At 38.7% G+C, this 13,728-nt stretch overlaps 1 protein-coding gene across 3 annotated transcripts in view; it reads left to right on the forward strand.

The window, feature by feature from the left end:
• stxbp6 (syntaxin binding protein 6 (amisyn)) overlaps positions 1-13,728 on the forward strand; it is a 110,349-nt gene that overhangs the window by 43,897 nt on the left and 52,724 nt on the right. The window contains exons 5-6 of one of the 3 annotated variants that reach the window (XM_088002444.1): positions 3,590-3,747; positions 7,255-8,197. In XM_088002444.1, the coding sequence (XP_087858570.1) occupies positions 3,590-3,747; positions 7,255-7,272 (176 nt within the window). In that variant the 3' untranslated portion in view covers positions 7,273-8,197. Of the gene's footprint in view, positions 1-3,589; positions 3,748-5,563; positions 8,198-13,728 lie in introns of those variants that run through there. The other 2 variants (XM_014971762.2, XM_088002445.1) reach the window with 2 other exon arrangements.

Here is a 13,728-nt window from a genome sequence, read left to right on the forward strand (position 1 = left end):
CCATGTTTGAACCTTTCCTATACGTTCATTATGCTGCTGTTGGTACTGTCAGAATTTGCATTAATTAAACTGCAGGAGGTTACTGCAGCAGCAAATACCTACAGGCTCCTGTCACGTCTGTTTTTCTCTCTCCCTCTCTATTCTCTACACAATTTAGCAGATTAAAACAGCAGTTTTCCTAGTTTAATAGTCTACATTTTACTCCTCTACAAAGCTATTCAAGATAGAGATAAATTTGACTGCATTTTTGGTTGGATATTTTCATGAATATTTTCTTTTTGCCAAGCTTGAAAATTCCATACAAAGCAGGAAATAGGATCTTCTTTGTTCAGGGTAAAGATTATGTGGTGGTGATTTTTTTTTTTTTTTTTAAACCCCAAACTAAAGAGTGGGTTATTGTGATGAAAACAAGACAGCACACTAACTTTCAGTTCTAGAGATTAAATAATCTGTTCTATACCTATTATAAGATAATTAAAATCTTACTTAGAGTGTACAGAATCTCACTACTCATATGTTCCGATTCACTTCCAGGATGAAATACACTGCAGTGCGTATCCATGATTTTTTTTTTTTTTTTAGAGTTAACAGTGTAATCTCATAAACGCCTCAGGAAATGTGGCTCAGCTGTCGGTATGAGGTTTCCATTGATAACCATCAGATCCTTTTCTGAGTATCACAGGAGCTCGGACTCTTGTCTTGGAATCCACTGTCCAACTTCCTGGTTTTGTTTCTCTTTGTTGAAAGCCTGAAAACAACTTCTTTATTGGTTGAGTTTCTGCTGCCCAAAAAATGCTAGATTATGATACAAAATGGACTGAGAAACATTGGTTTACAAAATCTTTACAACTTTATTTTTTGTTCAACATACTTGACCAGATGGGGGGGGGGGGGGGTTGGGAATCATTTGCCTAAAAGAAAACAGTTGTGAGTTTTAGCCTACAGCTGTTACTGCTTTATGTGAATGTATTGATTACTAGTCATATTCCACTGTAGGATGAGATAGCGGCATTCGGTTTGAATCACAGGAACTGCGCCACTCAACACACTCTGCTCCTTCACATCTATTTTGAGTTGCGATGTTCCAACTCCCTTCCCTCCTCTGAAACCGTTGCACAGCCTCCCCACCCAGCATTTCTCTAATTACATTCTACAGTACACTTGGGGGTAGCCGGTGCAACAGCCTGCCACTGATTTCTGTGAATAGAGCAGGGAAAGCTCCAGAGGACAGAAAATGGTAGGCAGACAAATAAATGAAGATGTTCTTTTTAGTGCGAGGAGATGAGTGCGGGGGTTTTACAGCGGGTGAAGGGAGCACGACTCCCTTGGCTCCCCTGGATGACGAGGAGGAAGAGAATTAAGAAAAATCCGTGATAAAGGCGTAAAAGGTCTGCAACTTTTTATGAAAGTTTGCTTTTACAAAGTTGAGCAATGGATATTATCTTGTGTCTGTCTCTTCATTTTCTATGAGCGTTAATGTAAATATGTACCCCCGTCCATGTCTGCAGATCTTGTTCTAACAAAGGGACTAATTCTGAAGAGCTACCAGGTGGCCTCGCCGTCTGCTTTTGGGCTGTCATATAATCCAGTGCAGTGGAGCTGACCCAATTATCTGTCACTCACCATACCTGTCAAGGGACATACACTTACTATATTGGAGTTTCATGTGGGAAATAATAGAATCCAGATTGTCAGTTTCCAAATGCACTCAGTTTCCCCTCTGCATTATGTGCATATCCTCTTGTGAGCCACCAAATGTATGTGTAGGTCACAACCTAAAAACGTTTCTGATGTTTTCTTGTTTGTTTTGTTTTTTCTGAACTGACAAGGTGTCCTTAGGTACAGATCTAACAGAACTCCCATCGAGTAAGAGACTAATCCCTCATCAAAGGAAACATCCGCAGGGCTGCCGAAGTTATCTGAAATGATCTTGGTTCTGTCTTTATATCCACCTGTGGGTTTCCAGGGCAGCCCAGGAGGCCAGCTGTCCTTTATCATGCTGTAAATTAGAAAATAGAGTAATAAATGTTTCGCTCAAGAAGTTCAAAATGAAATAAAGGAAGTGGCAAACCCTTCTTTTACACTCTTAGAAATTGTCGAAAGAAGCAGATGATTGTATTAGTTCTGTTGTCCAGTTTATGGATCGGGTCTGCTGATGCGTTTTGTGGCAGGTGCTTTGGTATTATTGAGTTATTACTGATCTAGTTCACAGTACAGGCTAGACTTACTGCCCCTTGTCACTGATCCTATTTCTCAAAGAAAAGTCATGGAGAACCTCATCTTTTGCAGATTATGTGGCACCGTTGGCATCAGCAAGCCAAGGCCTGCAGTGTACACTGGAAAACTTTACATCCAAAGCTGTGACCGGGATGAGTCGGTGGTCACCTCATGGTTGTTAAGGTAGACTGTCCACTCTGGGTTTTTGGTCAGTCTGTCTGAAGTGGAGGAGTTCATATCCTGTTCATGAGTGATGGCAGGATGATGCAGGAGATGGATAGGAGGACAGGAGCCCCGTCAGCAGTAAAATGGGTACTACTTTGGATTCCCATTGTTACGAAAGAGCTGGGCCAAAAGTGAAGCTCTGGTGTTTATTCTCACCCATGATAACAAGACACAGATCAGGACTGAAAGCAGAAGATCCCAGAAACAAGTGACCGAAACAAGCTTCAACTGTTTTCAGTAAAAGATTCCCAGTGGTAAATTAAATGCAATGACTTAGTCTAAGTTAATTCATAGAGTCACTGAAGATGATGATAGCTGTGGAACAGAATAATCCTCTGTAGTGGTCTCTTTTGCAAAGTGTGGAGCCCCTGATGGTAAACAATTACTGTATTATAAAGATGGTGCTCTAGAATGCCAATTATGTTCTTCCTGTCATTAAATGTCATTTCTAGAGGCTTTAGCCCCAAACACAGAGCTAGCATCACAAGAGGTGATGGCAGAAAAAAGTGATACTCTCTCAAAAAAGCAAGAAATGCTGCAAATGCTGAAGGAACTATCAGCATTTGCAGCATTCTGCTCCGTCTCTTATTTTATGCAACTTCACTTTTGTGTGAACATCAGAATAGTTTTACTTCTCCGCCGCCTCCCGTTTTGTTTCCATTGAAGGAAACAGTGTTTTAGATTGTCCCGTTTCCCCTGAAATCTGCAGTCGTCTTGTTTGTCTCGTTCATATTCAAGGTGAGATGGTTGTTTCCACACCGCGCCACACAGCATACTCAGCCCCCCTCTGCCACACCTGGCAACTGCAGAGTCCTCCGAGTATTTTTACACATGACAGGACTCCTGACTTTTTCTGATATCACTGTGAATAAAATCAGCTCTGAAGAAAAACTCATTACCCACCCACCCACTTTGCACTGGCTGGAGACCATTTTGTTTTTTGATTACTTGGTCTGGCATCATTAACACTATTGGTCAGGGGCGCTGACTGCACCGCGTGTGATGTCACAGGTTTTGTCTCTTTACCAAAGTAACCAAAGTTTCTTCTCCCCCTTCTTTTCTCTTTTCACCACTGTTTGTTTCGCCTCACTTCCTGCTTCTTGTTGGTCTCCCTGTTTCACGGCTTTGCTGCTGCCCTTTTCTGCAGGCAACAGTATACTCCACTCAGCTGCAGGCAGTGTGACCAGTGCTGTACAGAAGGCCAGCCAGGCTCTGAATGAGCGCGGTGAGCGATTAGGTCGGGCAGAGGAGAGGACTGCAGACATGATGAACAGTGCTGAACAGTTTGCTGTCACAGCACAGAAGGTGAGTCAAACTAGACGCTTATTAATGCTTGAGAAAATTCTAGGTGCTCGTTCCCTCCTTCGATGTGAAAATGGCAAGTTTGTCATCTTTAAAATAAAAATATCTCTCCTATATTGAAGGATTCCGTGGCATCACGGCTAATACTGTGATGCCACTATTAGCCGCAATGATTTCTGCACAATTAATACAATATTGTTCCTTTTTACCATTTTCTTGCTTTTTCATTTCTTATAAAGAATTACCAACTTGCTGCTTAACTGGAAAAAAAAGATGAACTGTTTAAAAATATATATATGGTGCTGGGTAAATCGCACACCTAGGATTTGCAGATTAAATGTAAAATCAGGTGTTCTCTGAAAAGAGCACACAAAAACAGGTCGCCGTTAACTTTCAGAATAAACTCACCCGTTACGGCCAGTTTTAAATTATGCATCGTAAAAGGCATGGTACAATGATTGAGTGTAAATTACAAAAGCTCGCTTGACCCTCTTGCTGCTCACAGATGAGATTCCCTGCAGTGATGAGATGCAGAAAGTTTGACAAGCAGAGAGAAATGCTATGGCTTTGTTTCTTTTCCAGAGAAAATTACTACATAAACCCCACAGTGAATGAATCATTTGCTGCCATTTCTCATCCCCCTTGATCCAATTTGCCTCAAAGCTTATATGGCTTGCACTTTTTTTTTCTTTTTTACTAAAACACATGCTGTTTTTACTGGATCCAGTGTGAAACCCTTTGAGTTTTCCTAATTTTCAACACATTCAGATGTGCTGGCAAAGTTACTGCTTGCAGGCAAAGCAGATTTAGTTTACTTAAGCTAATTTTGTAAAGTGTATTCATTTGATTGACGGATGAGAGATTAACGCAAATTCAAGCAAGGAAACCTGTCTAGATCTTTCATTCAAATTTGCCTTCTTGGCTTGGGTGGTCTGAAAATACATCACAGTAGGCATTGCTATGAAGAAAATAAATGCACCATGGCATAATGAATACTAAATTCTACAAATAATTAAATATCTGTTGTTATATTTTATTAGTAAGCAACATCATTGTTATAATATGTTTAATAATATTGGCATATACATGCATTTTAGTCTTCTTTGTTGTTTTAGGGTTACCTGGTCATGCTGTGAATCTCAGCTTTCTAAGAAATTGCAGCAAAAAGAAAAAAAAGAAAACATCTGCAGTACTGAGCAGGTCACCTTGACGTTTTTTTTCCCCTCCTGGTCTATTTCTGCAGTCTCATTTCTGCAGCTCACTTTGTGGCTGCAGACGGTTTTAACTACACCGCTCAGTTTTAATCAAAAGTGCTAATTTGTCTGTGATGCTCTGCTGCCCCCACTGGATCGATCTGGAGAATTCAGTTCTCGTCACATCACAAAGCTTCATGCTCCATCTGTTGTCTCTGGTTATGTGTGTGAATGTGTGTGTGTGCGTGTGTGTGTGTGTGTGTGTGTGTGTGTATTTCGTTTTGTTTTTCCACATCTCACCTCCCCGTGGCTTAGCATTTGATTGGTGACCCTAATCACCTCCCTAATGAGAGTCCCATAAAGCCAATTACGACTGCTATTAATGAGATAGATGAACTTCCAGAAGGCGTAATTTGAAAATAACAAGCCTGAGTAGTTTACCTGGCAGCTTTCATTTTTATGAAATAACTTCAACGATGCAGCCTGATTCCTCCTGCTGTGATTCGTTACAGACTCCGCTTTATTGAGGAGTCTGTAACTTTAATGGTAGGATTTAATACACCGGCATCCTTTTCTTGAATTTCTTCACCAATATTCTTTAATTCCCTCCCCCAATTTTTCTGCAGCTTGCCATGAAGCACAAATGTTAGGACCACTGCCAAAACCACCTGCACTGGAGGTGTGAGCACAGACCAGACCAGTCGTTGCACAGGAGAGGGGTTCCAGCATTAATTCGTTTTACATTTTATATAATTAATCTTTTTTAACGATGTTAACATTTTACTCTTTTGGGTTATCTCACCGTGTTCATTCCTAATAACGGAGTTGCAGCACATACAGTGACTTGCAAAAGTACTTGTGCCCCCATTAGCAGTTTGCTTCATGTTCTGTCACATCAAAATCACAAACCTGTCTAATTTATAAGAGTCATATGATAAACCAACACAAAGTAGTTCATCATTTTTTGGTCCTATCTGGTCTGCTTTGGATTTAAGCCTTTACTTTCACCGGACAATTCTTCACTGTTGTTCTGCATGCATGTTTAGATGTGCTGTTCTCCATGTCGGTCTCAAATCTCTTGCAGCCTTTATCACCTTTTCCCCCTCCATGTTTTTCCCATATTGTGCTCCATCTTTATCTGCAGCATCCGCCACATCATGACACTACCACCACATTTAGAGATGGTGTATTGAGGGGGATGGTGTATTGATTTGCACCATCAGTCCTCTACTACATGCAGCACTTTATATCTAATCAGTGTCTCTTCTTCTACATGTTTGATCCTCTTATGACTTTCTTTTTGTCACTCGTCCTTAAAGGCCAGATTCATGGAGTGGCCGACTAATAGTTGTCTTGTCAGCAGATTCCACTTGAACAGTCTTTTTACGAGACGTTCAAAGTTCAGAATAGTGTCTATAAAACTAACCTTATGTTATTTTATACCTGTTTTGTCTATTGTCGGCAGATTCCACTTGAACAGTCCTTTATGAGACGTTCAAAGTTTGGGAAAGTGTTTAAGAAAACTAACCTTATATTTTGTACCTCTTCTGTCTGTTGTTATCGTTCGTCTTCATAAAGCTGTTTGTCCAGTAACGCCCATTTCTATGGAGAATAACTAACACGTTAACCAATTAGGTGCTTTCTGACAGCAATTGATTGCACTGTCGTTAGAAAAGTGGGTTGAATACATATGCACACCACTTTAACATGACTCATCTCATTCAACTTGTATCCTTCACCATCCACTTTATAGTTATATACTACTCTGTGTTGGTCCCAGTTATAATAAATTACATTTTGTGTTTGTGATGTGACTCTGTGATGGTGTGGAAACGTTTAAGGGGTGCGAGTTCTTTTGAAAGACCCTGAAGACGGGAGAGGAAGGGACAACTTTGAGCAGAACCTTTAACGCTTCCGTTTGCCAAAAATGTGACTTTAATGACAACAGTTAATAGTAACAGGCCCTGAGTACACATTGTGTTTTTGAGATAGTAATGTGTGGGCTAAGGTTAAACTAGAAAACTATCATTAATTTCTCCCAGACAAGTAATACATTGTTTCTGATTGTTAGTAGTTATTTATGCACACTGCTGGGTTTTAAAGGCTGATTTATGAATCAGTAGTCTGTGTTTTCCTTATGAAAAAGAGTGTCTCTATTAAATCAAATATAAATATTTTGCACCTACGTTTCTAAAGGTTGAGTCTTCCTTGCAAAATTTTGAACCAAATTTGGGACAGTGCGGTTTCAGCCTGTCCCTTTTTCAATCTGCATTTTTATTCTCAGTTTAACTCTTAAGTCTTTTGTCCTTGACTTCAGGAAGTACAAACAGTGTGATTCCTTTCGTACAATGCCAACTGGAGTGGAGTGAAGAAAGATGATGAACACACTTTGTCACCTTATGGATATATATATTTTTGGGAGAAACAAAAAAAAAAAAGCCTGCAACATTTTTTCAGAAGTATTAACATTGTTTCTAAGGATATTGATTACACACATTGTATTGATTTATGTTACAAAGAGGCAGTACATTAGACCAGGCTGCGGTCTGAAAGAAAGACGACCTCTTATACTGATATCTCGACGTCTGCAGATCTAATTTGTCCCTTTATGGGGGGTATTACAATTAATCCCTGCTGCAGTTCACTTTTCAACATTGAGTACTGAGTTCCTTTGCTTTTCTTTATTTAATTTGGGAATTGTTAAGAGATGACAGCTGATCATGGATAAATTCCTTCAGTAGCAGCAATATGATACTTTTTGTTGCTTTTTTTCATTGTACTTTCCCACGCTGACTGTAATTTTGAGGTCACAGTTTGGATGTACACGATTGTTTTTATATTTTGCTTTTTTTCTAAGTTATGATGTTACAAAGCACTGATGTAATAATCCTGCAGTGCACTGCTGAGTTCATAATAAGCTCTAGTTGCCTCACTTGGATGTTTTAGCTTTTTAATAACAAGAAAAAGATTGATTTCTATCATTAGTCCTTTTTTTTTTCTAGGTAGCTTGAGGTTTGTGTTTTATGCTTCCAACAAATGTAACGCACACCTGGTACTTTGATAGTTAATTCACAAAATGGTTCTCTTTTTCAAACAATGTGCCAACAGCTTTAAGTGTTTCAGGGTTTATTATCTTGCTTTCTTTGTTTGATGGGCTCAGTTTCACCTTAAGCTTTAACACTTGTTGTTCTTTTCTCTGATTTCCACTCCAACTCTATGCGGTTGTAACATGTGAAATAAAGCTCACAATTACAGTAAAATGATTGTTCATTGGTGTTTCTTCGACAGTGTGTTGTTTGTTTAAAGCTTATGATTTGAATTATTATAACATGCTAACTTTTGTTTCTGTACTTTGAAGATTAATTATACTTTTTCTAAACTGTAAATGTCTGCAGATCTATATAAGATTAAGTCAGTTTGCGATGACCACTAATTCTTCCCCCTTGACTTTTGAGGAGTGAATGCTGCCCTCAAGTGGTGGATTTTAAAAATACAATTGGTCCAAATAAATAAATGGTACAGAAAAACGAGCTCTGAAAACCCTACTAAGAACGATGCATCTTCTCCAACTCCATCAAGCTTTATTTTTATGGGTGAAAACAGAAGACTTGTGAATATATACATGACTTACTCATTTTAAGTCAACTGTAGAAAACGTACAGGATCCCTGTTTTTGCTAAACATGTAAATGCAAATTTGAACCGTTTTTAACAACTTATCTAAATCTTTTTTTTTTTTTTTATCTTGAGAGATTCTCATGTATAAATGGCCTTCAGACCTTTAATAAAGAGAGTCCGTAGATGTGGATGAACTTGCTGGATGAATTTCAGTTTAGAAAGAAACGATGTTAATTTTGCTGGTAAAAAAAAAAAACAACAAAATATTGCTAATCGTCAGGTGACACTTTTATTGTACTGTAAGATATTTTCTGAAAACAAACTAATAAAACGGGTCAGGGGTCTGTTTCAAAGACAGGATAAGGTATTTAGCTGGGATTTCTGGGCTAATCTGTTGTAACCCATCCTTTTAATCGGTTTCACAAAGGCAATCGCATCAGTAAATCAGCTACCATGGTGACGTACTCTGAACATAGTTTAGTCAGTAGCAAGGAAATAAACTGTAAAAACATCTTTATACAAAATCAGATGTGGTTTTCATGTTATAGTTGTTTTCTTGTTTCTAGATTACCCTACAACTGAATAAGCTGATCTGGAAGATGTTCATGACAAAGAACTTGAGGCGTCTCCTTATGGTAAATGATCAACCCGTGGACAGAGGCCATCACGGGTTCAAGTCCCGCCCTCTTGAATGTTCCCCCTCTCTTGCACCCCCACGTTCCTGCCGTTTCACTATCAAAGACCACTAGAGCTGAAAAAAAAAACTCATATTTAATATTTACTTCTAAGCAGATTATAGGAATTATTAGAGCATGTGAAGCACATACTGAGTGAAAAGTGTGAAGTCCTTAGATATGTAAGGCTTTAAATGGGAAGAAATTTATTCGAATGCAGCTGACTGCCCCTTCTTAATGGGGGCCAAATTTTACCCTTTTATTGTAGTATTACACCCACTTTTTGGATGTAATGTCCACTGTTGCACTCTACATGAATTTATTTCAATAAATTCATAGATGGTTTTCATTTATGCAACTCAAATTAGTTGTCCATTTTTATTTGTGACTGTTTTTTGATGCAGCTGTTTTAAGTTAATTATTGTTTATGTAAGCATTTTTAATGTATATTTTACTTAAAATTCTCATTTAGTTTAATTGCTGTGTTACACATAAGGTCAGTTTTTCCTTCATCAGTTATTCTGTGATCGACCTCACTGACTTATGAAAACAGCCAGATTTCTTCAGCAGGATTAGTTAAACCTGCCTTAACTTTTAGCTGCTCCTCTGTTGCGCTGATGAGGCTCGATCAAGCCCATTTATATTTATCCTTAATGGAGGGAAACTGTTTAAATCACACTTTAATCCTCCTATTTTAGTGTTCTTATTAATGATACAAATCAATGCGACAAGCAGGGGTAGCTAGAACAGTTGCTGCTGAAATACACATATAAATTTTAGTGCTGGAGATGGCGGCAAAGCAAGCGCCTCATTAAAACCCTGGCACAGGACTCTGCTGCCATTACTCACTCTGCAAACCAGTTTGAGTCATCCTTCCCTGCTGCTGAAAACTGTCTGCAGTTGTTCATCTTTCTGTTGTTTGTGTCTCCGGAACATAAAAAAAGAAGGCTCCATGTCCATGTTTATTTTACCCAAACTCATGGCAAGTCAAAATGTTAAAACTTGTTCATTTGAGTACTACTGCAAAGACTACTCTAAAATAAAAATATACTATAAATAAAAATCTATTAAATTCTTTGCTTGATTTTTATATATATATTTTATTGCATTACCTTTTTTTACCACGAGGGAGCGCACTAGTCTTTAGGAAAACAACAATTGTGTCCTGTTTCTGTTTAGCATTGATTACTGTTTTACTGTAATTTAGTCTCGGAAGCTGAACTAAATCAATAAAATACATGTCGTCAATGTTTATTGGTGACATATTGGATCAACTGAACAACTTAACTGAGACGCATACGTACTGGTAATTGCTACGGTTAGTGGTAGAGTAAAAACAAGAAGCCAGAGAGAGCAACAAACATTTTGTCCACATTATTCTGACCTATTATTAATGTATTTGTAAGTTAAGTTTAGGATATAACTCCTGGAAATGTATGTGACGGAAAATAAGCTTTGATATATCAACTTTTTAAAAAATTATAGTGATTTGATCAATGTGTCTGTGATTGGAAAAACATTTCCAATCAGTTTTTGGAGAGAGGCATTCAGTGTTTACTCCAATCAATGGAGGCAGATACGAAGCGCTGTCATAACACACACTTGAAATGTGTGGCTTCATTTGTATATGAATCTGTATAAAGTGGGTGTCTCTTTTCTAATTGAAAGTGGGTGAGCAAATAAGATTTTTCCTATGGTGCCTGTCCAAATTTAGCTACATCTGAATAAAGGCATTCACGCTGGCATTTGTGGGTGTAAGAAAACTAAATTTGAAAAGGTTCACGGAGGCAGAAAAATACTTTACTCACATTTACATACAAAGAGAATACTTCCATCAGTGGTACACTGAGCCTAACTTATTTGTTGAAGGATCTTTGCAGAAAACCTGGAAAGCTTGCGCGAGCAGATGTCACCTTCAAAGATGCATTGGCATTCCTGTCAGACAGGAAGTGTGAGCCTCAGCAGAGGTTTACCGGCCGCCTTACCGAGAAGCCAGCCAGCCACCCTCGGGCTAGCTCGTTTTTAATCTGCCAACATCCCCAAAGGCTCAGCGGAAGTAATTACAGGTTACACCCAAAGGTTAGGAGTGCGAATGAACTCGACGACACTTCTAGTTTTCATTATCACATACAAATCTCTGCTGTGATGTTTCTTGAAATAGCTATCTGTCAAGACTTGATTTTTTTTTTTTTACCTCAAAGCGAATCTTTGTTGACTAAAACAGAATATTGTCACACTTACTCTAGAAACTTGGATAGAGAGAAATGTCCACGAACCCAAGTGCTGCACACCGTCCCGACCAAAGGAAAAGGAATGTGCTCTAAATGTTATATTTAACCTGTCATTTAAGCAGTCTGCGACTTTAATCCAAATCCTGTGGATTTTCATCAGTAATCTATTCTACAAGGTGACATTTAATATTTAAAAGTCGTGTCGTTGTTTTTACTACCTTCCCTTTTTGGTTTTATTCTACCCTCAAGCCCGAAGTAATTGAGAAATCTGTACAAAAAATAAATAATAAGAAACCAAACATAAGGCAGTTTTTTACCTTTGGTGAGCTAATCTGAATAATCACAGTATGAACGACAGTGTGTTGCACCTTATAGACATAGTCAGTACTTTTGATCTTTGTTACTGAACCTCACCTTAGATATGTTCTAAATCCGTTTCTTGATTGTGTACATTCTGGTATCTCTAAATGAATCCCACTGAGGGAAGGAGGAAAAAAAAAAAAGGCAGAATTTATTTTTGATCTAAGGTAGAAACAGAGACCGGTGCAGTTTGGGTCACCTCAGTTCTCCCCCACAGTGACTTGGCAGATGTGTAGTGAGGCGAAGTGCACAACAGCTGCTTGCTCTAAATTGAGCAGCCCATTCTTCCAATTCTCCCCTCTGCCTTTGAGTTCCTGTGGTGTGCAATGTCAGGTGTGCTGGAATCATCATTTATTATGCTGATGAGAGTTGCCTCACACTATCTGCTGCGTCAGTCTGTATTCTTTCAAATGTTGGTCCTCTTACTTTTGGTCAAATTATTTGTCTTTATCATATTATGTCTGTCGCCTTTAATTTGCATATCTGCCTTCTGACCTTCATGAATAAAACAAAAAGAGAAATTTTGATTTAAAAAAAAAACATCTCAGCACCTGCTGGAAATTAGCATAATAAGACAAATGGTCTCTGGTGCAAAAGAAGAGCAGTGACCCAGTTCTCTGTTGAGTTTTAATGCGATTTAAATTCACTTTACAGATGCTGACATATTGTTTCTATACATGGACCAAACCCTGAGGGATACTAACGGCTAAAATAACACATAGAAATATGTCATAAATTACAATTTCCTCGGTAAACGATATCGTGCACGCACAGCTCAATAAATCATTGAAAAATGAATTGATTTCAATAATTCAAAAATTGAAAACTGATAATGTAGGGACACACAGAGTGACATAGTTCAGATCTGAACCGATGTAAGTAAACTTTCTAATGATATTTTCATATATTGAGATTCACCTGCATGTACCAATACGACATCGTTCCAATGCGTCTATATCATTAAATCTAGAGTCCAACCTTGTGGGTATTGACTTGACTCAGGGAACAAACTGGCTTCAAACCAGCTTTGACATACAATCTTTAACTCCTCTGGAAACACTCACTCACTGATCCCATGCTGCCAGATGGACGATAGTGTGAGTTAGTCCTGTCGAAGCTTTGCCATATAAACAACATGAATACACATGCACACAAGGGAACTTGCTCCAGGTGTTGGTTTCTCACACACCGTTGGGGATCATTTAGTTAATCACAAAAATACAGTTGCGTAGACGTCCAGAAATTTGCTTTAAATAATAAAACATTTTTGTACAAATGGCTTTTGCACTAAGAAACAGAAACAAAATTGTGCATTGATGGTTTCAGGTAATGGATGGCAAACATAAGGTTTCCCTCAGATGCTGCTATATAGTCAGTGAGTTTTTGCGTCACTTCGACTCAGTCCTTGAGTGCATTTGTCTTTTGAAGACATTTCTTTAGAAGAGCCTTTAATACCTTCGTTTCCTCCGGCCCTGTGAGCAGGATATCAGTATGCAGACAACGCCCTTCAGGTTTGCAGTGCACGCTGTGCAGAGCCTCTAAATTACACTAGAATATGCAGGAGGGAGAGTTCATAACAAAACCCGTCACTTCCTGTTTGTCTGTGATCCATCACTGCAGCCTGCTTAATATGTTTCCATATTCCAGTAGAGGACCATGGGTGGTGGGAGTTTGTGGGGGTCAGTAAGACATGATTAGTTATTTTCACTGTGCTTTGTCTCAGGCGGAGGTTACTGCAGTCTGGATCTGCAAGCAGCATGAGTTTGTATCTGTTTCTCTTTGGACTTGAGAGATTTATCTTCTGGAAAAAGGCGTGAGAAAGAAAAAAGAAAAAAAAATTACAGCACGATTACAATAGGCCTTCGCAGCGCTTAGCTGCTCGGGCCTAAAAAACCTTGTGCATCAGCAA

Source organism: Poecilia mexicana, unplaced genomic scaffold, assembly GCF_051168715.1.
Source record: "Poecilia mexicana isolate PSO_F unplaced genomic scaffold, ASM5116871v1 scaffold_22, whole genome shotgun sequence".
Classification (NCBI taxonomy): Eukaryota; Metazoa; Chordata; class Actinopteri; order Cyprinodontiformes; family Poeciliidae; genus Poecilia; species Poecilia mexicana.